Raw genomic sequence first — 26,903 nt, forward strand, 5'->3', positions numbered from 1 at the left:
AGGAATTTCTTTTATTTTTTAAACTAAAGAGACTTGAAATTTTGATACGGACCTCCTGAAACTTTGTAAAGTAAGAATGTACTATTTTTAAGTAAGATACTAAAAAAGCCTTTTTAATAAATTCTAAAATAGTCAATTCTAATATGTGAACTCTGAGTATGTCTATTTTAATTTTCAGAGATCATTTTTATTTCCAGTTTTCATAGTTAGGAATAATAATCTTTCTGAAGACCTAATTTCACAAAAGATGAGGGCAGTAGTTATTGTTGGTGATTTGCCTGGTGTGTGTGTGTGTGTGTGTGTGTTTGCTTTGATCTGGAGAGCAGAAACTTTTGTGGTTTATGTTTAGTAGTTCCCTTTCCTGAAAATGCAGGTGGGCTTTATGGTTTTCCCCTCAGACTTATTGATTTGTCTTTATTCTCAATTTGTTTTCCATTTGTATCTGGCTGTGACAGGAAGCTTTTGAGAAACTCCATGTACTTTTTGTTAAATTGAATAGAAGAATGTGCAAACATTAGCTCAGGTGGAAACTTGACTTTGCTCCTGCCTGCCTCATTTTAGCTTAGTATTTCAACTTTAGAAGAGATTTAAATATGTTTAGCATTTTTATAGAAAATTCTACCTATTCCTTTTGAGGACACAGAACTATAAATTCTGTAATTAGTATAGTCAGAACTGAAGAGTTCTTCTTGAAAAGCTGCATTCACAGAGGAGGAGTCTGCATAAAGTGTTTTCAGTTAAATTTTCAGAATTTGTTTCATGTTGAAATTTGCCACAGCATGGTACATAAGAAAGAGCATTCAAGAAGGTGTCACAAGGCCTACATTTTCCAGCTCCAGCTGCACCTCAAATGTACTGTGCAAGAGTTAAAAGGTTTGCCCAATCATAGCTCTTTCTGTGTGCAGAAATTACATATTGTCTGGTATACAGAGAATGTGACTTAATTCCTTTTTTCTCAATATAATATTTTTAGTAGCTCCTTGAGGATCCCTGGCCTATGTCTTTGTTGCTGTTGTTGTTTTTTCAGAATTATTATATATATGTATGCATTGACAATATAAGATCTAAACTCAGCTTTGTTAAAACTACCTAACCAACCTCTTATCCCATTACTTCCCACCAAGAACTTTGTGATCCAACCACATAAAACTTTTTGCCATTTGTTGAGCATACTAGATTTTCATGGCACTTGGTATACTCTATATGGAGCGATCCCAACTTAATCACTTGGCAGTTCCTGCTTATCAAGATTTCAATCTAATATCATCTCACTAAATGGCTACTGTGTCTTCCCCAGGCCAAATTAATTATATTCCCTCGGTTTCCCATAACATGCCCATATAAACTGTTAACCCTCTTCTCATTTTATCATGTAAGTTGGTTATTTATGTGATTTATGTGATTTTTCTTCTCTAGTGTGTGAGTTTTTTACAGGGGAGAGAATGTATTTATCTTTGTATCCTTAGTTTCTAGCCTAATATCTGAAATGTAATAGAACTCAACAAATACTGAGTGGATTGATGGTTTGGTAGCTAAATCAGAATATGAGCAAATAGAAGCAATTTTTTGTAAGCATTTTTTTGTAGATTATTCTAACTAAAGATGGTGTATAGACTAGCTGACCTCTTAGAGATCCTGCAGAGCTTTTAGTCAATATAGAACTTCTTGACTTTAAGCATCCTTGAGTTGTGACAGTGTTGAGGGGTATCGCTTTCTTGTCCTAAGACTTTTGAGAATAAGACCAACTATGCAGTGCCAGAAATGTTTTCCAGTAGTGCCTATTAAGAGTGAACTCTAGGACTGCTTGAAGTATTTGCAGATGAACAATAATACTTTGATATCAACAACATTTACAGCCTTGCCTGCAATGGTCATTTGAGTGTTGACCTCTGATGATCAACATAATCTTACATATTTTTATTCATTTTAACTCTTTAAAAGCAACTTTATTTTCTGGATAATATTCTGAGTATATAAGCACATTATAAGACATTTTGTCTAAGAGAAATTGATGTATCTTTATGCATGTTAGCTTATTTACATATATCTTAACAACAAAATGTTTCTTTTTGAGAAACATTTCATTGGAAATCATTTCAAGTATATTTATTCTTTTGTTGCTTTATTTGAATGACTGAGTAAGCAATTCTTGAGCATTAACTGTGTGACTAATATTGAACTAAACATATATTGATGGGAAAGAGACCTAAGTCTCTTTATACAAAAAGTATAGGGACAACTAGGTGGCTCAATTAGTTAAGTGTCTGGCTCTTGATAATGGCTCAGGTCATGATCTCACAGTTTGTGGGTCTGAGCCCTGCATCAGTCTCTGAGCTGACAGTATAGAGCCTACTTGGGATTCTCTGTCTCCCTCCCTCTCTGGCCTTCTCCCATTCAAACACACATGCTCTCTCTCTCTCTTTTACTAAATAAACTTAAAAATAAAATATAAACAAATAAATAATAAACTGGGAGGCAGTATAGTATAAACAATGCAGTCTTGAGAACTTTGAATATGGCTCTGTAACCTAGCTTCACACTCTATCACTTAAGTGATTGAATCTTTCTCATGTTTCCGCATTGGGAAAATGGCTTCATGAGGGTAGGGTACCTTTCCTGCTTGTCTCATGTACCATTGAATATACAGTACTTGTCACAGCACCTAGACATATATATAACTTTACCAAATGTTATAAAGAAAAAAAAGTCCAAAGTATTCTTGGGAGAAGGGGTTGCTATATGAGTGGGAAGAGTCAACAAAGTCTTCAAAGGGATGATATTCAAACTGATTCTTAAAGATTTAATAGGACTTTTTCTGTACAATTGTGATGGAAGTGATCATGGTAATAATAGCTATAAGAACAATAATAACACGGTGTCATATTTTTTTATGTGCTAGGCAGTGTTTTAGAACATTGTATATATTAAATCATTTAAATCTCTAAATTTAAAGTTTTCTAACCCTCATTTTACAGATGAGAAAACTGTAGCACAGAGACTTTAAGACATTTGTTTAATGTCTTAAAGATCCCTGACAAGTAAATAGTTGATCCTGTATTCAAACACAAGCAGGAGAATTTCTGAGTCTTATTCAAAACTGTCAGCAGCTTCCTCTTTTTTAGTGGATGTCATAGAAAGCAATGCGAGTGATGATCTCCCTATTTCTGGAAGTTCAAATTTAGAGTCCTTCCTATATGGAGTAAATATAACGTGGACCTAGGCGTTATGAGGCCATGAGTCTGACCAATACCCACAGAGACAATGTACTGTAGCTGGGGCCTGGGACAAAGGGATATCCCATTATACTCTATAAAATACCCAGAAGGCTGCACTAAATTAGACTTTAGAATGACATGGTAGTATGGGGCATAAATAAATATTATTCAAGTTAGTATCATTTCCCATGTAGGTGAATGTAGTTTTGTGCTCTACTATGTGGGTTTGATACTATTTTATGTGCAGTGGGTAGGTCCTCCAACTAGCTTTTCTTTTCTTTCTCTGCAATCACAGAATCAGACTGTTACTAACATTCAAACAAATGTCCCAGATTCCTTAGCCTGGGAATTCTCATTTTTCAATCACATACTCATTGCTTCATTAGTATTTCTCAATTCTCAACTCCAAAACATTGAGCCTCCCTCACTAGAAAGTTATTTTTAAATGTATATACCTTCTCCTAGGAATATAAAATATATTTCAAATTCCAGTAAAATACACATAAGAATTATCAAAGGAATTGTGTGAATAGTCTTGGCAAACTCAAATTTTTTTTCTTATTTCTGGCAAGTGGAACCTTATGTAGAATTATATCACTTAACTAATTAGAAAATTATCAGCTTATATAATACCTATGTGGAAAAAAATTGGTTAAAACCTGCATCTTTGGTTTTTAATTAGATAATTCACCTAGGGAACTAATATAATACCTTGATCTTGAATCATAAACCATCCAAGGTATATTTAATAAAAATTATTGAGGTATAATTTACATATGATGAAGTGCATCTGTTTAAAATTTACAATGTGATGAATTTTGACAGATAGATACATCTGTGAAACCACAATAAGAATACTAATAATTTCCATCAATCCCAAGAGATTCTTCATGCCCCTTTTTAGCCCTACCTTCACTCTATGCATAGGTGTAGGCAGCAGTATATCTACTTTGTATCACGATGTTAATTTTTATTTTCTAGAATTTTCTATAAGTATAATTATACTATATATAGTTTAATTATTTTGACATGTATCTCATTTTGTTTACCCATTTACCCATTGACATACATGTGAGTTATTTCTACTTTGCTAGTACTATGGAAAAGCTTCTATGAGCATTTGCGTACAAGTATGCATGGACATGTTTTCATTTCTCTTAATATCTAGAAATTCCATGTAGTTTATGTTTAACTTTTTAGAAAATGTCAAGCTGTTTTCCAGAAGGGTTGGAGGACCATTTTACTTTCCTACCAATAGTGTGTGAAAGTTTCAATTCTTCCATATCCTCATCAATACTTGAAATTATCAATCTATTGAAATTTTAGTCATTTTTTAATTTACATTTTGAAAGAGAAGGAGCATGAAAGAAGGAGAGGGGCAGAGAGAGAGAAAGAGAATCCCAAGCAGGTTCCGCTCTGGCCCAGCATGGGGCTCAACCCCATGAACCATGATATCATGGCCTGAGCTGAAATGAAGAGCTGGCTGAGCCACCCAGGTGCCCCAATTTTAGTCATTCTAAGGGGTGTGTGGTGGTATCTCATTATGGTTTAAAAATTATTTCCCTAATGGCTTAAAATATTGACTTTCTTTTCTTGAGTTTTCCATCCACTAATATTTTTAAATATCTCAAATAATCTTTACAATCCCTTATGGACGATGTATTTTTATGGGAAAACAAACAGAGAAGAATTCCTGATAAACTGAAATCAAGAAGTACCTAATTGTAAATACTACCAATTTTCTGCCTCCCTGGCACCAAGTAACACCCAACCTATATGGTTTCTACACTATTGGACAAAGGGTTAGTATGTAAGAGTCAGAGTCAATAGAGTGGCTACTAAGAAAAACAGGAGTCCTGAAGATTAAAAAAAGAAGAAAGTTATTAAGTATTGGAATTCTTCAAAGCCTAGTCATAGGGAATTTTCTTTCCTCATGCACTTCTTTCAGAGGTTAAATGATATCATTGATACTCAAGGTTTTAATACAGCGTATTCAGAGACAATGAATAAAGTTATATTTCTACCCCAGAAATTTACTCTGAGGTTTAGATACATGTATTCAACTTAGGGTTAGAAAAGGCATCCTAAATATAAATGAACAAACAACAAGCAGATAATAAACAATAATGATATCTCTCAACCCACACATATGCACCTACTCTGTTTTACTCCTCTTTAATTATGGCCTGTTTCAGTGAATGACATTACAAATTAATTATCCAGTTAGGTATACATCAGAAACCCGGAACTCATTCTTCATTTCTCCCCATATCTGATGTAGCACCACTGCCTCTTGCTTATACTCTAAAATGTTCCTTGAGTCCAATCATTTGTCTTTGTTTCTACTGCTAATTCTCTAGTCTAAACCTCTACTATGTATTGCCTGCATTACTGAAAGTGCCTTCTACATAGACTATACACTGCCCTTATTACCCTTTTTCAATCCTCCACATTGCAGCCAGAATGACTTTACTGAAATGCAAATACATATCACAGCCCTCTTAATATTCACTTAAATATTTTGTATACATTTTCATACACACACACATGCACACACATGTGTGGCCCAGATGGTTTTATTCTGGTGAATTCAACCAAACATTTAAGGAAGAAATAATATGAGTTTTATGTAAAATATTCCAAAATATTGAAGAAGAGACAATACCTTCCAATTCATTCTTTGAGATAGGTATCTGATATCAAAAACGGGAATATAAGAAAAGTATACTACAGAATAATATCCCTCGGACATAAATGCAAAATCCAAATAAAATTTTAGCATAGCTAATCCAATACTGTATAAAATTATAATACATCATGACCAAGTAAGGTTTATCTCAGGAATACAGTGTTTAAATTAAAAAAATCACCATATAAACTAAGAAAAAATAATCATATATATAATCATGTATACACAATACACACGTGTGTGTGTGTGTGCAGAAAAGACATCTGAGAAAAACCAATGTCTATTCTTGACTAAAAAAAAAAAACTCTCAGCAAAGTAGAAGCAATTAGAAGGGACCTTCCTTAACCTAATAAAGAACCTTATGAAAAACCAACAGCTAATATTATACTTAATATTGAAAGACTGAATATTTTCACCTTATCAGGAACAAGACAGAGATAGTCATTTGCACTACTTTCATGCAACACTGTACTGGATGTTCTGTCCAGCATTTTCAGTCAAGGAAAGGAAACAAAGGAAGAAGTAAAACTTACTATTCACAGATGACATGATATGATCTGATGGAATCTATAAAAAAAAGTGGGGGACAAATGAATGAGTTTAGCAAGTTAGTAAGATAAAAAGTTGATCTAGAAAACTCGAGTGTATTTGTCCACAGTAAGAATGAACAGTTAGAAACTGAAATCAATCAAGCAATTCTATTTACAATAGCAAAAAATATTAAGTACTTAGGAATAAATCTGATGAAAGATGTGAAAGAACTGTGCACTTAAAATTACACAGTATTGCTGAGGAAAATTAAAGATGATCTAAATGAAGAGGTACCTTGCTCCTATGTTGAAAGACTAATCATTGTTAAGATGTTTATTCTCTACAAATTAATCTAGAGATTCAACATAATCCCTATCAGAGTTCTAGAGAAATTGTCACAGACGTCAACAAGCTAATTATAAAATTCATATGGAAGTTCAAAGTATCTAGGAGAGTCAAAATAGCTTTGAGAGAAAGAGCTGGTATAAAGATGGTATTTGTGTAAAGGTAGACAAATAGATCAATAGAGAGGAATTGAGAGTCCAAAAGTAAACCAGACTTCTAAGGACAAGTGATTTTTGACAAAAGCCTACAATTGAGTGAAGAAAGGAGAGCTATTTTAGCAAGTAGTGCTTGAACAATTGGATATATGTATGCAAAAAAAAAAAAAAAAGAGCCTGGATCCATACCTCACACTGTGTATAAAAAAATAGGTCCAAATTTATCATAGACTTAAATGTAAAACACCGACTACAAAAATTCTGGAAGGTACTAGAGGGTAACATCTTTGTGACTTTAGTCACATTGATTAGATATGGCACCAAAAATATGAATCATAAAAGTTAATAAATTGGATAGGCACTATTAAAAGAATGAGAACACAAGCTATAAACTGGGGGGAAATATGTGCAAACATATATCTAATTGAGGGCTTAACTCCCAATTATATAAAGAACTCTCAAGACTCAACAAGAAACAACTCAATTTCAAAGATGACTGAAAGATTTGAGTAGACACTACCAAAGAAGATCACAGACAGCAAATAAGCATGGAAAATTGTTCGCTATTACTACTTAGGGAAAAGCAAATTAAAATTACAATGAGATAGTAATATACATCTATTAAAATGGCTAAAATTAAAATGATCATACCAGGTTTGACTTAAATCTGAAGGGGCTGGAATTCTGATCCACTATTGGAGGGAGTTTTAAATGGTACAATCACTTTTAAAGTTTCTCAAAAATGTAAATGTATGTCTACCATGTGATCATTCTTTTCCAATCCAATAAAAAAGAAAATATATGTACAAAGACTTATACACAAATATGCAGAACAACTATGCAGCCCCAAAGTGGAAACAATGCAGATGTTCATTAACAGATGAATGGATAAACAAAATATAGTATATCTTTACAATGTACTGTTACATAGCAATAAAAAAGAGGTGAATGAGACAACAGCATAGATGAATCTCAGATATGTTAAGTGAAAAAACAATCAGGAAAAGCACATACCATATGATTTCATTTATATAAATTCCTAGAAAGTGCAAACTAATCTGTCATGATAGAAAGCAGATCTCAGGTTGCTTTCAGATGTAGAGTAGGATAGATTTGCTTGACAGGGGTTATAAAGGTGAACAGTTATGTTCACTGTCTTGATTGTGCTGATGGTTTCAGGGATGTATACATACACTGAAGCTTATGTTGTACTTTACATATTTGTTTATATTATATTTCAGTTATATCGATGAAGCTACTTTAAAAACGTTTTCAGGTAGTTTCCTATGGCTTTTAGAATACAAACAAAAATCTTAAATATAGTCTGCGTAGGTTGACCTTTACTTTCATCAGCCTCTCCTCACTTGATGTTTGCCCTTGGTTCCATGTTCTAGTTATTCTGGGCTTATCTCAGTTCTCCCTACACTCCTTGTTTTTGACACCACGTGTTCTTTGTATATTTTATTCCCTCTATTTGAGATGTTTTTCAGTATTCCATGTGTCCAGTAAATTCCCATTCACTTTCCCAATTGTGTATTTTCTGATGAGATCCTCCTATAGGCTTTCATGAAGTCATGAAGCTCTACTCAATGCATGTATCCCAAATCGCCTTCCTTACTAGTCTCCATGAGGCCAGGACTGTATTGATCTAGTTAAACTGCATTCCAAACTCAGCATAGTGTGTAGCACATAAAAGATACACAAAAATATTTGTTGAAGGAATTGAGTGAATAAGAAAATAGTAATTGGGAACCACAATAAGTAAATATGCAAATGTCATGAACACAGCAAAGGCTTTTCTGTGGTCATATGATAACAACTTTAGCAAACACAATTTAGATCTTCCAACACATTATACCTGAGAATGACTATCCTTATAATGAAAGGAGAGAGCACCAGCACTTTTATAATGGGATTAATTCACACACTGTAGTAAAATACAGTTATCTCACAATAACTTTATTTTAAGCAAACAGGAAATGGAAATCTAGTTTGGCTATATTTATAATTTGGTGCTATCAAGTACTTTAACCAGCATTCTTGAAGCTTATTAAGAGAAAAAGATAATTGGGTCATAATCTTAATTCTGTGGTATGTTACTGGAGATTGTAAAAGAGATCTGATGTCTTCCTGGTTTCAGACAAGCGTTTGTTGCACTGAGTATTCATTTCACTTTGTTTGGGTATGATTAGCTGAGGGCCCCTGCTTGCAACATAATAGAGTGGTGTTCTTCAGGGTAAGTAAGTCACCTCATTTAGCTCTTGCAGCTTGAAGAACCATCTATTGTTTAGATGAAAGGAAGCTGATAAGGAAAATCTATTTGTAGTAGTAAAGCACAGTGGCAATATAAAGCCATTTAAAATGAGCCATGTTTTTGACAGTCTATCCATGAATTGCTGCTTTCAAAGTTAACTTCTATTTAGTATATATTTTTTGACAGTGAACGATTTGCCATTGTTTCACAGATGGACAAACACAGTATAAAAATAGAAGTAGTCATTTCATAGGAATTTTGCTGTGTTTGACAGATATATGAAATAAGTTTCTTGGCTTGATTTGGTATATGATGAATGAATGAATTAAAGAATGAATGAATGAACAAATATTGTTAAGCACTCATTAATAATATGTGCCAGGTCAGCAAAAGAAACAGTCAACAAAAAGAAAAGTCAATCTCTAGAAAGGGAGAAATATTTGCAAATCATATATGTACATAAGGGTTTAATACGCAAAATATATAAAGAACTTATATAACTCAATAGCAAAACCCCCAAACTCAAAAAATTGTAATTAAAAGTGGGCAGAAGAGCTGTGTAGACATATTACCAGAGAAGACATACAGATGGGGAACAGGAACATGAAAAAGTGCTCATTATCATTAATCATCAGGGAAATGCAAGTAGGAACCACAATGAGATATCACATCACACCTGTTAGAATGGCTGTCATCAAAAAGACGAGATAACAAGTGTTAGTGAGGATGTAGAGAAAAAGTTATCCTTATGTACTGTTGGTGGAGATGTTAGGGAAACAAGCTGAATGTCCATCAACACATGGATAAAGATGTAGTATATACAATGGTATATTATTCAGCCATAAAAAAGAAATAAATCTTGACATTTGCAACAATATGGATCAACCTTGAGGACATCATGCTAAATGAAATAAGTCAGAGATAAACAAGTACTGTATGATATAACTATACATGGAATCTAAAAAAGCCAAACTCATAGAAACAGAGAGTAGAATGGTGATTACCAGAGGCTGAGGAAGAGTGGAAGTGGAGATATATTGATGAAAAGGCATGAAATTTTAGTAATAAGATAAATAAGTCATGGGGATCTAATGTACAACATGGTGATTATAGTTAACAATACTGTATTATATATTTGAGAGTTACTAAGAGAGTAGATCTTAAATGTTCTCCCCACAAAAAAGAAGTGGCAATTAATGTGAGATGACAGAAGTGTTAGCTAATGCTATGGTGGTAACCATTTAGCAGTGTGTAAGTATATCAAATCAACATATTGTACTCTTTAAACTTGTACAACTTTATAATTCAGTCATATCTCAATAAAAAACAATAGGGCTTTTATAACTGAAAAGTATAATAAGTTAAAAACAAAATAAATGTTTTAAAGAACTAAAGACAGAATTAGTACGTGGAAAGATTTCTGAGGAAATTACCCACAGTGTAGCACAAGCAGCCAAAGAAATAATGGATATAAAAGAAAAGGAAATATATGTATAATCAAAATTAAAAAAAAAAAGGATAAGAGAACATGGAGAGAAAAAATGCATAGTGGTATGACTTCACATTTTTTTTTATAATTGATTAAAGACATGAGTCCTTGGATTCATTTTGTAATTGATTAAAGATATGAATCCTTAGATATGGCCATTACAAAAAAATGTAAACAGGATACAGAAAGTGAATTTCATATCTAATTACATTGGAGTGAATCTCCAAAACAACAAAATTGGTCAGTGTGAAAAACTGAGCAATTACAAAAAAGGATGACTAGATTTATTCTTCAGAATACTTGGAGAAATAAGCTGGCAACCTAGAACTTATACTCAGCTAAATTGTCATGTAAAAACCCAATAAAATGACCAAATAAAATAAAAATAACATCTTGAGACAAATCAAAATGGAACAGAATTTTGCTCAGGTATCATGTATAAGATACTTATGGAGAATAAAAATGAGTCCCATGGGATTTTTAGTGAAAATTTAAATTCATACAAGCATAAATTGACTATTACACTAACAATTTTTGAATATTCATGCTCTTTGCACTAAGAATTCCTTATCTGTAACTTTAAGCCAAATAATTTTGTTATACATATGTGCCAATATTTTCCTATAAGAATGTTTCAATTTTTTTCATAATACTCAAGTAAGAAATATTCTCGAACTGTAACAAGAAGCGACTTGTGAAACATGCCATGAAATATTGAAAATACTATGGCATCATTAATGGCATTTTTGTATGCAGATTTTTGTCTAAAAGCAAGAATAGGTACCAAAGGTATATTTTTTTCAAAAACAGCCTACACTATTGAATATAGTTTGAATACAGTTTTATTGTGATGTTATTGGAGCTGTATCTTCTAAAATACTACACTTGATTATCTCTGGCATTGGAGTAATGAGTACTTTCAAATGGTTTGTTTCAAATACTTTAAAATTATTTCCACATCAAACTTTGCATTTGTACTTAGCATTTATTTTTTTTTTTTAATTTTTTTTTTCAACGTTTTTAATTTATTTTTGGGACAGAGAGAGACAGAGCATGAACGGGGGAGGGGCAGAGAGAGAGAGGGAGACACAGAATCAGAAACAGGCTCCAGGCTCCGAGCCGTCAGCCCAGAGCCTGACGCGGGGCTCGAACTCACGGACCGCGAGATCGTGACCTGGCTGAAGTCGGACGCTTAACCGACTGCGCCACCCAGGCGCCCCAGCATTTATTTTTAATAATATTTTTTCTATTTGCATATGAAAAAATATATTTTTCAGGTGGTGGGAGGGTGATATTTTGGAGTTGCTATGTCAAAATGGTGCTTAAGAGTGAAAGTGAACTTGATGAGAAGTCCTAGAGGCAAATTTTTGCCTGGCCTTATTCTGAAGGTGAGGACAATCATTATTTCAAAAATGCTTGATACTAACACAAAATGTCAAAATTGATTTTGAATCAATGAGCTAAGCTTCCTCAATAAAGATTGTATTGTTTCCAACTAGGTGTTGGGGGTGTTTGGGTCACATAGTTAGGGGTAGAAATGAGTAGAAATGGAGGAATCAGAAATGACAGAGCATGAAGAGTCAGCAGGCATGGGGAAAGCATGATGAATTTTAGAGTCAGTTTTATGGGGTCTAACGCTAGTACAAACCTTCATTGCAGGTATGTGTTCCTCAGCAAGAGGGATTTGAAATTGCTGAGAAAGTGTGAGGGGAAATTTTTGGAGACTAAAATTTGTGAAGAAAGTTTAGAGTCAGAACTGTTGAGTATAAAGATATTATACATATTGGGTAGGTCTGATAGGTTTATTCTTTCCTGTTAATTTTTATTGTAAAAATAAAATCAGGAAATTAACATAAAGCTCTTACAATTTACTGAGAGCCTAGGAAAAAACCAGGTAAGTGTGACAGGCATTTTGAAATACATTATCTCTTTTAAGCCATATAGTGATCCTATAGCATTATTACCATTTTACAAAACCGGAAATCATGGTTCAGAGAAGTTAACTAGATTGGTCAAGAATTCTTACAACTTAAAGTACATTTATGAATACTTAATTATATATACTTCATTACTGTTGGAAAGAGCTACTGTTAGCTTTTATTTCATGGCAGTCTCTTCAATTAATCTATAAAGTCATTGATGACAGAAAGGCATATTCACAGACCTCTCCACCTTACAAATTTGAGAAACCTCAATAATAAAAATACAGGTTATATTACAAACCTATTGATGTTTTAATTACTTTAAAACATCTCTACAAAAGATTAAGTGAAAATAAGTGGACTTCAATTTGCAGTGAAAGGGAAGGGAAGGAAAATAATGGTTGAAATCACACAGCAAAACTTAGTGTGTCTGATTGGCTCCAAAGTCCTTATGTCATCTTAATCTACCACACTTTTTATAGGAATCATGGGAAGAATTCCCTCAAAGAGGTACTAAATAAACCCTGTTATGGAAAGTCATGAAAAAATAGAAGTGTTAGCTGTAAGAGGCAGAATAGCCTACTTTAAGAACTTGGCTCCTGTGGTCAGATTGGTTGGGTTCAAATTCCAATTCTATCACCCAGATGTCATGTACTGTGTTATTTTTCCAAATATTTTCTCCTCCTCCCCAGTGAGAGGATTACCCTTCTCCACCTGACTGGCATCAGGTTTGACCATATGACCTGCCTTGGCCAATAAAATGTGAAGAGGGATATGTTTTTAATGTCTGAGCAGAAATGTGAAGAGCCACTTCATATTCAGCCATTGATCATTTTTCCTTCAGTCATGAGAATATCATGTCCCTGGTAGATGGTATTCTTTTATGGAACAACATGGGCTAGGGTCCTAGTCAAGCTGTGAAGGACATGTAACAAAAGGGAGAAATAAACCTTTGTGGTCGAAAGCCATAGAGATTTTTTTGTTAGTTGATTCATTAAGCTAACTAGTACACCAATTTTGTTAGCCTGGAGACATCTCTCTCTGATTCACTTTCCTTTTTTTATAAGATTTAGTGGTTTGGTGATTAAATAAATTAATGTAGATAAAGTACCTAAACCAGAGCAGAGCTGGTAAATATTTCTCTGAAGAGGAAAAGTTTTGATCCATTATGTTTGTCAATTTCCATGGGGATAAATTCTTCTTTCACAGCTGATTCCAAGCTACTATCATGATGCCACTGAGTGGAGATTTGGAAAGAGGTACACAAATTGGGCTTTCGAGAGTAGGGTCTGGCTCCAGCCCATAGATGAATTTAGAATAGTGCACATAGCAAACACTTATCCAAGCATATCAAATAGTAAGCACTATAGAAGAGTTTAATGAAGACAGGTGACTGAATGGAATTGCTTGTTAAATCTCCTTTTATTCTTAAGATTCTATGTTTGGAGGGCAACTCAGAGAATTCAGCACTGGAGGTAAACTTGTAGGTACTCTGGTATATCCATTTCATCGTGATAGACAAGGGAATTGGGGTTTAGAGAGTCTGGGTAGCTTGCTAAAAGTTATCCAGTCAATAAGAAAAAACACCAGGACTCTTGGTGTACAATACACCCTTTTCCCTTCCAACATGAAACACTTCTTTTTAAAAATTGCTTTGGAGGGGTGCCCGGGTGGCTCAGTTGGTGAATCTCTTGTTTTGGCTCCAGTCATGATCTCATGGTTCATGAGTTCAAGCCCCACATTGGGCTCTGTGCTGACAGTGTGGTGCTTGCTTGGGATTCTTCCTCTGTCTCCATCTCTCTCTTCCCCTCCTGTACTTGCACTCTCTCACTCTCAAATAAATAAACTTTAAAACTAATAAAAATTGCAATGGAAAGGCTCAAGAGAGAAAGGAAAAAGGGTAAATAGGTAATGCCTCTTACCTTTTCTCAATTTCTGATTAGTAATAATAATAACAAAATATTAAAATTGAATCCTGGTCATATTTATTGATAATCCTGGTTTTAGGGATGTGATTTTGAGTCAGTTTTGAGGAAAGTTGTCGTTAGGAAAAAATTTTAATAGCATATAGTTGTCATGTATAATTTTGAAAAAGTGATGATTATTAGAACTGTAAATATTACAAATCATTGAAATGTCTAAGGGTGGTTATTTTGATTATTAAAATGAGTGCATCTCCTGGCACAGCCCAGTAATACCTCCTCCTAAAAATATTGCAGTATATCCCCATGCAGAATACTCCCAAATTAGTTCTTTTCAGACCAATAATGCAGTGTGTTCATATTTTAAGGTAACAGTGATTCATTTTTTTTTAACCATAGTGGTTACTGGCTGTAACTGTGGAATGCATTGTCATGGAAACCACACCCCCCTTCTTCTGCCCCTTTTCAATTCACCCCAGAGCTATTATTGAGAAACAGGAATTAAAGGAAAGCATTTCGTCAGACGCATGTGAACAGATATAACACATACACACATATACAAACACATACACGTGTGTGTATAGAGATAAATGAATTCTCATTGATTAAATTTAAACAATAAGATTAAAGAACTGAAATACACATTTTTCTTTGTATATTGCCTTTGGCTTTCTCAGTCTAAACCAGCACAAACTGTAAAATGGGAAATAACTTGAACATAGCAGCCTTTAATGCTGCCCTAGAATAGGAGGTCAGCCTTAGCTTGGGTAATTCATTAGGGAAAGACTGTGTTAGTTATTATTGGAACATCACAATATAGAGCATACAATACTTTTGGGGTGTTTGAAATCCAAATTATAGGCTAATGAATAAGGGAAATATTGTACAATTTTTTTTTAGAATCCATTCGCCTTTGGAAAAACAGCCATAATTATAGATGCTCTGTAGGTGGAAGTGCTCACACAATCACACATTTTATGGTAACATAAAGGGATAAAATGATAAGGGATACACTTAATGTGTGAATGTGACTTTAGGATTCACAGAAGGCACCAGACCAGAGTTCTGATCCTAAAATGTGATCTGGTATATTTAAGCACATATATATTAGACCTCCTGAGCCCCAGCAGCCCCTAGATGCCCAACAAATTGAATCAGTCCTGACTGCTAATAGGGGAATTGACAAGGTAAGGATTCCTGTGCTTACTATGAGACTCCCAAAGCCTGAGGCATAGATAGCTCCCTTCTTCAGTTAGAACTAGATTTGCCTCAACTTTTACAGTCTTTTTATGGGGATCTTTGCTCATACTTTGTTCCATGTTCATTTCCCTTCAGGAGGTCTTAATTTTGTAAGCAGTACCCATATTCCTCTCACCAGAAGCCTGAGTAAAAATGTTGAGTCCTTGATATCCTCCTGGCCTATGGAATGATAACATAGAGTTGAACCTAAGAATCCCAAGGAATTATTCAATCAGGTTTGGTTTCCATTAACTTGAGACAAGAGGGGAGGGTATTTTGGATATGGGCAGGTGAAAGAAAGTTTATAGGGCACTGCATTTGACTTGACAATTTGCAAGTTGGTCTTTTGTTCTTATTGGAACTTATAAGTCTGAATCATATAGTGGTATTGGGGCTCATTAATTTAGATAGAGCTCAAGTGATCTGGTATTCTCCTGGAACTGCATTAGGAAGATGTGTTTCCAGCAGAATTTGCTATGGATATTTAGGACTCTTTTGCTGGTGTATTTCAAGCAGGATCTCAGGTGAATGCCCAATCAGAGACTTTTGAAACTACTATATTCATGTGAATATGACAGCCCTAACCCTTCTCAAATAAATCTGGAGTCTTGACAACATGATTCTGGAGAAATAGGTGAAGTCTCCCATGATGTTGCTTTGTAAACTATCTTCTGTCAGTTTGCTTTAAGCCATCTTCATGGTTTATTGACTGTGTGGCTTGGGCAAGTGATACATCCTCAGGGCCCCCGTTTCTTCCTCTGGAAAAATGTGTCCAATAATCTCTCTCTCTCTCTCTCTCAGGCTAAGACATGAGACAGGCTGTGTAAGTAAAGAGAGCTTCTAGGTACCACCAGGACTTACCACAGGAATTTCCTTATTGTCTAGTTTTCATGACAACCCTGCAAGGTAGGAGTTAATAGCATCACTTCACAGATAAGCAGAGGCTCAAAGAGTGTTAAGTGATTGACACAAAGCCACTCAGCACCAGTGACAGAGTCTAATTCAAATCCTGATGTCATCCTTTCTTTCCAACCATTTGTGAGGCAAAATGCCAGGCACTCAGGTGGCACCAAAAGGGTGCTAGTTTTACCCACTTCCTACTCTTCTACATCCCTCCTAACTTATTTTTATTTTTTTTAATTTTTTGGTCTTCAATAAGCAGTTTTGCAGCTGGGCCAGCCACATGCTGAATTTTTTTTTTTTTTTTTTTGTCTTTTGCAATTTTGATAGCCTCACTTTAAAAAGGAAGAAAAAAGAAAAAAAAGAAAGAAAAAACCAGTAAAGCATATCCACCAGTCTTGCCATTCATACTTCCAGAACAGCATAAAGACTTCTGGGGCTTTTCTGAGCCTCTAAGACATCAAGGTGGGGAAGGGGCTGACTCTTTGTTTTTAAGTTTGAAAAATGTTATATCAGAAAAAAACTTGATTATGAGGAAGATTCTACCACCTAGGGGGTGGTCAGCTCCCTGACCCAGAAGTCAAGGGCATAGGGTCCCAGCAAAATCATTTTCAGTACACTTCTACCCCAGATCCCTTTGCGGGCCATCAACTCAGGCACACCAGTATCAGAGGGCCAGCCTGGAGGATGCACTCATCAGGGTTCACAAGGGCCTCCCCTTCTTCAGAGCTCACCCTCGGAGGTCACCTATTATGGAGGCATTAGCGATAGGGGTCCAGTGTGGCCTCGGGTCACATAACACTGGAGCCCTCTTACACCAACCGCAGAGACTCTTAGGTGGCACAGAGCGCGCCGAGGGCTGAGCTAGGCTGGGAGCACCTTGCTCCCTCCCTCTGCCGGCCCCTCCCTTCCACCCCACTTGCCCGGCCAGCGCTCCCCACGGTGACTCTGGATTGCAGCAAGCCACTGGCTTTTTACCAAATCGGGAGCTGCAGTATTTTTTTTTTTTTTTCCTTTTCCTTCAGAGAGAATTATTTCAGCCCCCTTCAGCTCGCATGACAATCTTGTGTGACTGGGGCGAGTAGGCGGGCACATCCTTTTACATGCTAATACTGCCCCACCTCCTTTGAACCCTCCTCTAAGCGCCTAGCTCCTTTTTATTTTTATTTTGTATTTTTTTTAAATTTTTTAAAATTTTACCCACCCTAAATTCACCATAGAAGGGGGGGAAACCCTTCTCGGTTCTGACCCTCCCCCCACGCCTCATTCCCCAAGGAAGGGAGACCCCGAACGCTTGTTACTTGCCCGCGTTGCTTCTACCCAGGCGCCGGGATGGCCGCGCAGGGCGCAGGGGGCAGCTATCGGAGCGGCTGCACGGTCTAGGCTGTCACTCCATGTGCCCGGCGGCGAGCACCGTGTTCGGGTCCCCCAGCGAGCTGCCACTGCCGCAGCTCGAAAGGAATGTCCCCTGTTGTTAAGGACCCTGACTGTTTTACCCCAATGATTTGCCACTGCAAAGTTGCTTGCACCAACAACACTTTGTCGTTGATGTTTGGATGCAAGGTAGGACGAGGTTCATGTCTTTTTAATGCATGCTGCCTCCCTTGGGGGAGCTAACAATTCCTTTTGTTGTTTGTTTATGTGTCTGCTTGTTGGGAGAGTGACAAAAGCTACGACTTGCTCTGCCCTTTCTGGGAGCTGGCTGGGTTTGGGGGCCTTGAGAGCGCACGGATTTTAGAGAGTCCGATGTTGGGTTGATAACTCCTTTGTGGCAGGACCCTGGTCTCTAATGTACCGAGGTTCCAAGAGCAGATCACGCCTCGGAAAGGGGGCGCCGTAGGTGACTCTGTGCTTGGGATCTTGTCATACATTTAGTTAGTGATTGGGTTTCTGGCTGCTCATTTGTGAGCTCCTGAACTCATCACAGGTTACCACTGCCTGGAGCCCCGGACCCAACGGCCCACAATCAGGGTTACCTGGGATGGTGGATGTGCTCTTGAGATGAAATCGAACGTATCAGTTTGCAATTTGACACTTTTAAATCTGAAGAGTTTATTTTTATTCTAGACAGCAAATCTGGAGATGGGCTCATGTTGCCCCAAATTGTGTATCTTTTCTGTAAGCTTATACAAGCCACTTGAAATCAACATTCAGAAATGTTATCAAGAGGTGTCACAATTAATCAGTGAAGTTTCTAGCGAGTAACTGTCCCAGCCCAGATTTTTCTAAAGGTGATTAGGTTTCCCAAGGAAAAGAGATTTGAAGGGTTTTGAAGCAGGCTACCATTCATTAATCCTTGTCTCTAACTTTGTTGGTGGACTGGAAGATGCATGAAATTTGGTATATGAGCGGTCTTAGACCATGAATGATCTGAGTGCATGTCCCCTTAGTCCTAGACACACATACCTTCGCTTCTTTTCATTGTGCAAAGCTGGTGAGTTTGTCTGGCCTGTTTGTATAAAACACTTTTGTGGCTACTATAGTGATTCTTAGGGGAGAGAGAGCTTGATCTGAAATAACTGAAAATTCACTTTGGTAAGTGAATGAAATCACATGATCCCTGTTGTTCTTAAAGATAACACCAGTGACTGGACTTGACACTGGTAAGCACCTTAGGCAGTAGAGTTAATGAAACATAGACATTCAACTTCATGGATAGTGCTCAGAGGAAGTGTAGCTGTAATGGAAAAATGGGGAGTCAGAATTGTGAGTTTTATACTGATTATGCCTAGAGAATCTCTTATCAGATGAGAGGTGTGGATGAAGTGATCCTCCTTGGCTCTAATATTCTCCAATAATTCTTTTATAAAATCATTTAGTGGTAAAGTTATTGCCAAATATTGATTTTTTTAATTCAATATAGTAGACTGTACCTTAGAGTCCATTAAAAAATCACTGACCATACTGAAGACTAGCTAGATGCTCCTTTTGAAACCCTTGGAAAGGTCTTAGAGTTTTTGAAGGTTTTTGTGTTCATTGCTATCAGGAAGATGTATGTGAATGAACAGCACAGTAGCTGACTTATTAGCTCCTCTCCCTCACATAACTGCTACCCTCCCCCATGCTTCTATCCACTCACTCTTCTAACTGTATTTACAGTGGCACCTTAGCAATGGCTACTATTTAAAATCCATTCCCATACACTTATGAGAATTGCTTTGCAGCGCTAAGTGATTATGAACAAAGGTGAATAATTTGTCAAGGGAAATTAAACACAAGCTAATCATCAAATAGGATAAGCTATTGGTGTGGAAATGTTGTTGAATATGCATTCAACCCTTGAAGCTCCTTTTCAAAGAAGTTTTTTTTTTTTTATGATGATAAAATTACACACATGCTTTTTTTAAGGCTAGGGAATTAAATTAGTTTAACTTACTTTAAGTTCTCTTACTTTTGGTGCTCTGGTTTGAAAAGTTCAGTTTGTGAGAGAGAACCATGTCAATACAGGCAAGCACCTAAATCATGTGTGTTGGTAGACATTGTTCTATGGAAAAGAAATCAAATCTCCGTGAAAATGAAAGAATACTTTTAGAGGGTCTATCCCATTCCCTTTTGTCAAGTATTTGAATAAGATCATTCATAAGCCCAATATAATGGGATTGGTCATTACATTATAGTCATACTTTAACAGTTGCTTAATTATAGACTGGTTGATGTAAATCTCCCACCTTGGAATCTTAGATATGGAAAGAGTAGTGGAGTCTCCTGCTCTTGCCTTTCTCTGGTGAAATTCTTGGGGACTATCTGATGGATGACAACAGAATATACTATACACTTGTATATCATATAGGCCTAGGTTTCAAAACTAGAAGTAGATGTACCACTTATTAGATATATGACTTCTCTAGGTCTCAGTTTCCTCATAGGTAAAACAGCCGCAGTAATAACTGTTGCCTTATACATTACTATGTCATTGTAAAAAAATAGTTTAAATGAGGTACATGCAGTGCTTAGTATGTACGTATTCAACAAATGATTGATACTTTAATTTGGCCTTGGTTATTTTTACAGCTCTATTAAGAAGGGCTCATCACTTCTAGAAGGACCTTCTTTCACTGTTATTTTGATAAATTGTTTCTTTGCTGTGAGCATGATCATTGCTTTTCCTAAGGTTTCTTTTCTTTATGCAAAGTGTTTATATAAAATGTAGGAACAATTTATATATTGATAAAACATTAAAAAAACACAGTGGGTTTATGAAAACTACTGAAAAACTGATAATATTGTTTTACTCAATAAACAAATATTCATTGAGCAATGAATAAATGCTAGACACTGGAGATGTGGCAGTGAACAACTCTTGTCTTCCATGGTCTCAAAGTCAAATGATGTGGTAGATGATTGCATTAATTGCAGTGTTGATTTATGGAAAAATATAAAATAAGGATTTTAGTTGACTATGAGCAATGAAAGTGGAATTTAAATAATTGTTGGGAAAACAACTCATGGAAATATACATTTATTCCAGTATTATCCATCAAGTTTGAATGTAAGATTATTAGGATGGATATTTTCTTTCTGGGAAGATATTTATCATGCGAAGTCTGAAACCATGTTTGCATGTTGGCCAGACTTAAGTTCAAAAACACTTAAACTGTTTATTCTTATTCTCCCAAACCTAGTAATGGCTTACAGGATACTGAGTAACTTAAGTGTTGAAGGAAGAAGCCCACAATAATTTTACTTTCTTAGCAATCTCCAGGGCCACAGCTTGCTGCATCCTGGCTGTTACTCAGTTTAGTTAGCTGACTATATGGCTTATGATTATAAATGTGAAGTGTCTTTCTGTGCTAGGCTCTATCCCAGGCACTGTGATTGGTATTAAAGATACAAATTCAAGTATGGCACCATTCCTTTCCTCCAGGAATTGCAAGTTTATTGAGGGAGATAATCCTACTCCCTTCTCTAAAGTATAGAAAACTAACAGTCCTATCAGTCTGTCATAAGAGAAACCAAAGCACTGTTATTCAGAAGAAAGTTTTCCTATTTTATCAGTCCTTTTTTTGCCCCAGTCCATATGCCATTGTCATACATTGCTGCTATGGGAATGGAAATTCCATGGTGAATAAGGCCTTCTGAAACCTTTTTCCCCTTATAGTAGTTTTTTGTGTTATTATCTGAAAATAGGCATAACCTTTACCTTTGCTTAACTATGTTTTCTCCACATGCAGTATAATTCAATGGTCAGCCAATATATCATTTCTCTTTCTTTTATCTTACCCATAGCTACACTGCAGGGATCTGCAGCCTCTGTGTGTCCCCTTCCCTTCACTGTCTCCTTTCCAGTCACCATTTCCAAGGCAAAAACATGCAAACAAAAAAGATTGAATATTTGTTATTATCCCTAATATTCTAAAAGTTTAATGTAAAGTATAATGTTCTCTACAATTATTGCTTTGCCTTTTTTTTGTAACTGAGAAGAAGTTGTTATTGAAATAGGTTTTTGCCATAGGGAACCTCGCTCCCCTATCTCCTAGAGTCATATCTTAATATAACAGCTCATCTGAATCAAACTGTCAAGCCCCTAGGCCATATCAGGTGCCATTAATATTATGTTTGATGTATTGGGACAGAGAAAAGTTCTTAAAGTGTATAGATATATATTTTTACTATGAATGCGTAGACATGTCATACACTGCCCCACCCCTCAAAGCAAGGAATCATCTGGTAAAAAGCAACTTCCATCTTGTCTACATGGTGCTTCTCCCAGAGAAAGAAGAATGTGAATAAAAAAGAGTTTAAAATGGAAAGAAATAGAAGAGGATGGAATTAAAATAAGGAAGGGATTCTTACTAAAAATGTAAAGGGAAAGAAAAATCAGCTTGATTAAGTATCCAGAAAGGCTGGACACTATCCTAAGTGCTTTACAAGTGTTATTTCTTCTAATCTCCATAGTTACCAGGTAATCAGAGAAAGGATGGAAGGAAAGAAAGTGAACTACAACAGGATGATGGGAAAGGAGAGAAGAGACATGAGGAAAGAAGGGGAAAAGGAAAAAGAAATGCCTTGTGGACTTCCATCCTCCAGAGGGTGCTTACACAATCACTCAAGATCTAAGTGTCTATCAGCACCTTTCTGGTGGACAGTTCCCTGGCACACTGGCATTCAAAACTCTTGCAAGCTTCCTTTTCCTGCCTAGAAAGTCTCTTTATTTTTTTTAATTTTTTTTTTTAATTTTTTTTTCAACGTTTTTTATTTATTTTTGGGACAGAGAGAGACAGAGCATGAACGGGGGAGGGGCAGAGAGAGAGGGAGACACAGAATCGGAAACAGGCTCCAGGCTCCGAGCCATCGGCCCAGAGCCTGACGCGGGGCTCGAACTCACGGACTGCGAGATCGTGACCTGGCTGAAGTCGGACGCTTAACCGACTGCGCCACCCAGGCGCCCCAAGAAAGTCTCTTTAAAGGAGAAGTGGGTTTGTTTGTTCATATGTGTATTTAAACATGGCCAAATTTTTTACAGAAGAGTGGCGAATATATCTATCATTATATTCATTAATAGATACATCACTAAGTCTATATATTTTGAATATTGCCAATGCCTATTTTGGTATGTTCTTTATTTTTATTTTAAAGTAATATATGTTCACTAAAATAAATTTTAAAAAACATAAAATAAAAAATAAAACAAATTTCAGAAAATACTCTTGTCCCAAAGGACTGGAGATTAAAACTATTAATATTTTACTTTATATTTTTCTAGTTTTCTGGTACTATTTTCTATTGGTCTACATATAGCTTATTGAAAATGCAGTTAGAATCATCAAGTTTACTTTTTAATGCTTTAAATTTATATTAGGATTTGAATATACATTTTAATAGCTGTATAACAGATAACTATCTTTATCTTTGGATATTTAGGCTTTTGCCCACATTTTCTATTAAAAATAAAAGGCATATCTTGGTAAATAATTCTTTTTTTCATTCAGAATGACTTCCTTTTGGGTAGGCTAGAATAATTAGAATTACAAAGACATATTTTAAATATTTTAAAACTCTTGATGATGGGCTATTGCATTTATTTTAACGATAGCTGTATAAATTTGTACTGCCACAAGTTAGTTTATATATGATAACATTCTCTATGTTTAAATAATTTTTTTTTACTTTATGGACTTATAAATAAGAGGTAATTAGTTTATTCTCCTGTGAATAAGGTTAAAACTCTCTTTGAGTTTATAGGAGTCCCACGACTATATTGGTGTGTCCCGTTTAAAAATACCTAATATGCAAAAAGTCCATATGTTCAAAATGGGTACATCAAGGTAAAAGCTATTTATTTTGTCAAGACATTAGTCTCTGTCCCACAACATACATACTAACCTGCTACCATGTGCCAAATACATGTTCTGTATGTTTTATAAATGTCAACTCACTTAATCCTCAGAATAGTCTTTAGAGATGGGTATGATAGATACATACATGTTAGAAATGGGGAAATGGAGGCATACAGACTTCAAGTAACCTGCTTAAAGTCACATAGCTTTTAAGTAGCAGAGCCAAAATGTGAGCTCAAAGAGTTTATGTCTAGAGTCTACAACTCATTTGCAGAATTAACTGTAGGTTTTCTTTAATGTAGCAACTTCATATAAGTGCCTTTAAGTTGGGAGTCAATTTGCAAAAATATAATTTATATATACTTTTCTTGGAATAAATTTGAATGTAAGTCACACCTGTCAGAAGACTCAGCCTCCTTTTAAAGTATTTATTTATTTATTTATTTATTTATTTATTTATTTATGTATTTATTTATTTATTTGAGAGGAGTTTGAGCTAATATACCATTTCCTATAGTATTCACGTTCTCATTTCCCACGTAAGGTTACTAAACCATATAGATAGGATGTAACTTTCTCAAGATCACACAGCAAGTCACAGAGCCAGAGCTAGAACCAGGTCTCCTAATTTGTAGCTAGCTCAGTGTTCTTTTTCTATGCCATGATCTCTATGCACTAGAAGTTCGGAGAATCAAGGTGAGAGAAGATAAAATGACAAGTTTTATCTGTAAAAAGCAGGAAAAATAACACCTTGCTTACAGGACTCTTGTCAGAATTAAGTGATATATCACATATGAAAACATTTAACACAATGCCTGGAATGTGGTAAGTATTCAATACATATTTTTGTGTTCTATTTTATTAAGGCCACTTTGCCAACTGGTGAAAAAAATGGAGGTTGTTGGTCGTCAACTGAAAAGCGTTTTTCAGTCAAATACATTGAAATTCATCTGTTTGTAAATGGGGTGTACTTTAACACATTATTAAAGTGTTTTAATGTCACAAAAGGCAGAATCTAAAAGTTTACATAATTCACACCAAAAAAATATCCTAGATTAAATCTGACCCAGAAAGAGAAAATGAAAAATGAGCTAATGAGTGAAGCAGGTGCTGAACATCCCAAAGAAGCAGGTTGCATAGGCCTTGTGTCCCATTTGAGAAAGAATACTTGCCAGTTCAAGGTCCTTTTCAAAATTTTTTTTCTTATAATAGTGGAAATTGGGGGAGGGGCTAAATATCACAAGATAGGGAAGGTTAAATATTATGCAGTCACTAAAATACGTTCACAAAAAGGAATGTTGAATCATAGAATTTAGGATCTTGAAAAACCTGAGACATATTTTTATTATCAAGCCTTTTACTTTGTAATCACTTATGGATATCTCAGGGAAGTTTCAAAGTTGCTATGGTAAAATCATCTCCAGTCCCTTCTAAGTTAAATTACTTCAGGATTCCTGAGATACCCAATGGTCAATGCTTGAATCTTTGTAATACTCATTTGTAAATTGTATTTACTTGTTCTATTTGCCCATCTAAACTGTGACCTGCTTAGGGACAAGGTCCATATCATATTCATTTATTATAGTACCTAAGAGATCCAGGAAATGTTTCACAAAAGATAGTCAATAAATATTTGTTGGGTGAATGAATGAATTATATAGGTGCTTGTAAATGTTTACTGAATGAGTGAAAAGAAGTGTGTCTTTTGTTGTAGTTCATTTGTTATTTTCCTTGGCAGTTTGCCTCTGAAAACCTCTTGTGCTATTAAACTTCATAGAGCTTACATTACCCTGGAGCATAGACTAGGCATTGCTCAATGTGCTACCCTGGTGTAATGGTTAATTTTATGTGTGAACTTTATTGGGCCAAGGGGTGCCCAGGAATTTGGCAAAATGTTATTTTGGGTGTGTGTGTGTGAGGGTTTTTCTGGATGAGATTAACATTTGAATCATTAGACTGAGTGAACCAGATTGCTCTCCTCAAAGTGGGTGAGCCTCATCCAGTAAGTTGAAGACCTGGATGGAACAAAAAGGCTGAGTAAGATGTAACTCCTTCTGCCTCACTACCTTGACCTGGGATCAGTCTTTGTTGTCTTTGGTGTTGAAGTGAAACATGAACTCTGTTTGGGTCTCAGGCCCACTTGGACTTGGGATTAGAACTTAAACCATCAGTTATCGTGATTCTCAGGCCTTCAAACTGAGACTGAAATTACATGTCAGCTCTCCTGAGTCTACACCTTGCCAGTTGCAGATTTTGGGACTTCCCAGCTCCATAATTGTGTGAGCCATTTCCATATAATAAATCTCACTTTCTCACTCTGTAAAATTCTGACTGAGAGAAATTCTGAGGAGGGTCAGATCCCTGGACATGTCATCACTAGTAAGTCATTCTGGTTTAGTAAGTTACAGATGAGCTAATAGATTATAAGTATAATTGAATCCCCATGCCATGGGGATTTTAGTGCAGTTAAACTTGTTTTCTCAGAAGGTCCTGGATTTTTTTTCATTATAAGTCACAGATTATACCTTCACAGGGTACCTGGGTGGCTCAGTTGGTTAAGCATCCGACTGAGGCTCAGGTCATGTTCTCAAAATTCGTGGTTTGAGCCCCGCGTCAGGCTCTGTGCTGACAGCTCAGAGCCTGAAGCCTGCTTCAGATTCTGTGTTTCCCTCTCTATAACCCTCCCCCACTCACTCTCTGTCTCACTCTCTCTCTCTCAAAAATAAATAAACATTAATTTTTTTTATAAATCACGGATTATGCCTTCAGATATAATACAGTAGAAATCATTCAACACTACTTTAGTGAATTTTGCATCTATTTTTACATATATGAATGTTCTTATCAGCCTATGACCACAGTACATTGCAGTTATTAAATGTTCAGTAATGTTTCCTATGAAAATTTAGATGATCAGATCAAAGGGAATAAGACCACTGTCCTAAATTATGGCTTCTGGAAACCT

At 35.7% G+C, this 26,903-nt stretch overlaps 1 protein-coding gene across 19 annotated transcripts in view; it reads left to right on the forward strand.

The window, feature by feature from the left end:
• The window catches only part of DLG2 (discs large MAGUK scaffold protein 2), a 2,097,061-nt gene that overhangs the window by 857,986 nt on the left and 1,212,172 nt on the right, over positions 1–26,903 (forward strand). For 2 of the 19 annotated variants that reach the window (XM_058690309.1, XM_058690311.1), the window contains exon 1: positions 17,679–18,224. The exons of 16 other annotated variants lie outside the window; for them this stretch is intronic. In XM_058690309.1, coding sequence (XP_058546292.1) covers positions 18,123–18,224 — 102 coding nt within the window. In that variant the 5' untranslated portion in view covers positions 17,679–18,122. Of the gene's footprint in view, positions 1–17,678; positions 18,225–26,903 lie in introns of those variants that run through there. One more of the 19 variants, XM_058690319.1, reaches the window with a different exon arrangement.

The sequence above is a fragment of the Neofelis nebulosa genome, chromosome 10 (genome assembly GCF_028018385.1).
Source record: "Neofelis nebulosa isolate mNeoNeb1 chromosome 10, mNeoNeb1.pri, whole genome shotgun sequence".
NCBI lineage: Eukaryota > Metazoa > Chordata > Mammalia > Carnivora > Felidae > Neofelis > Neofelis nebulosa.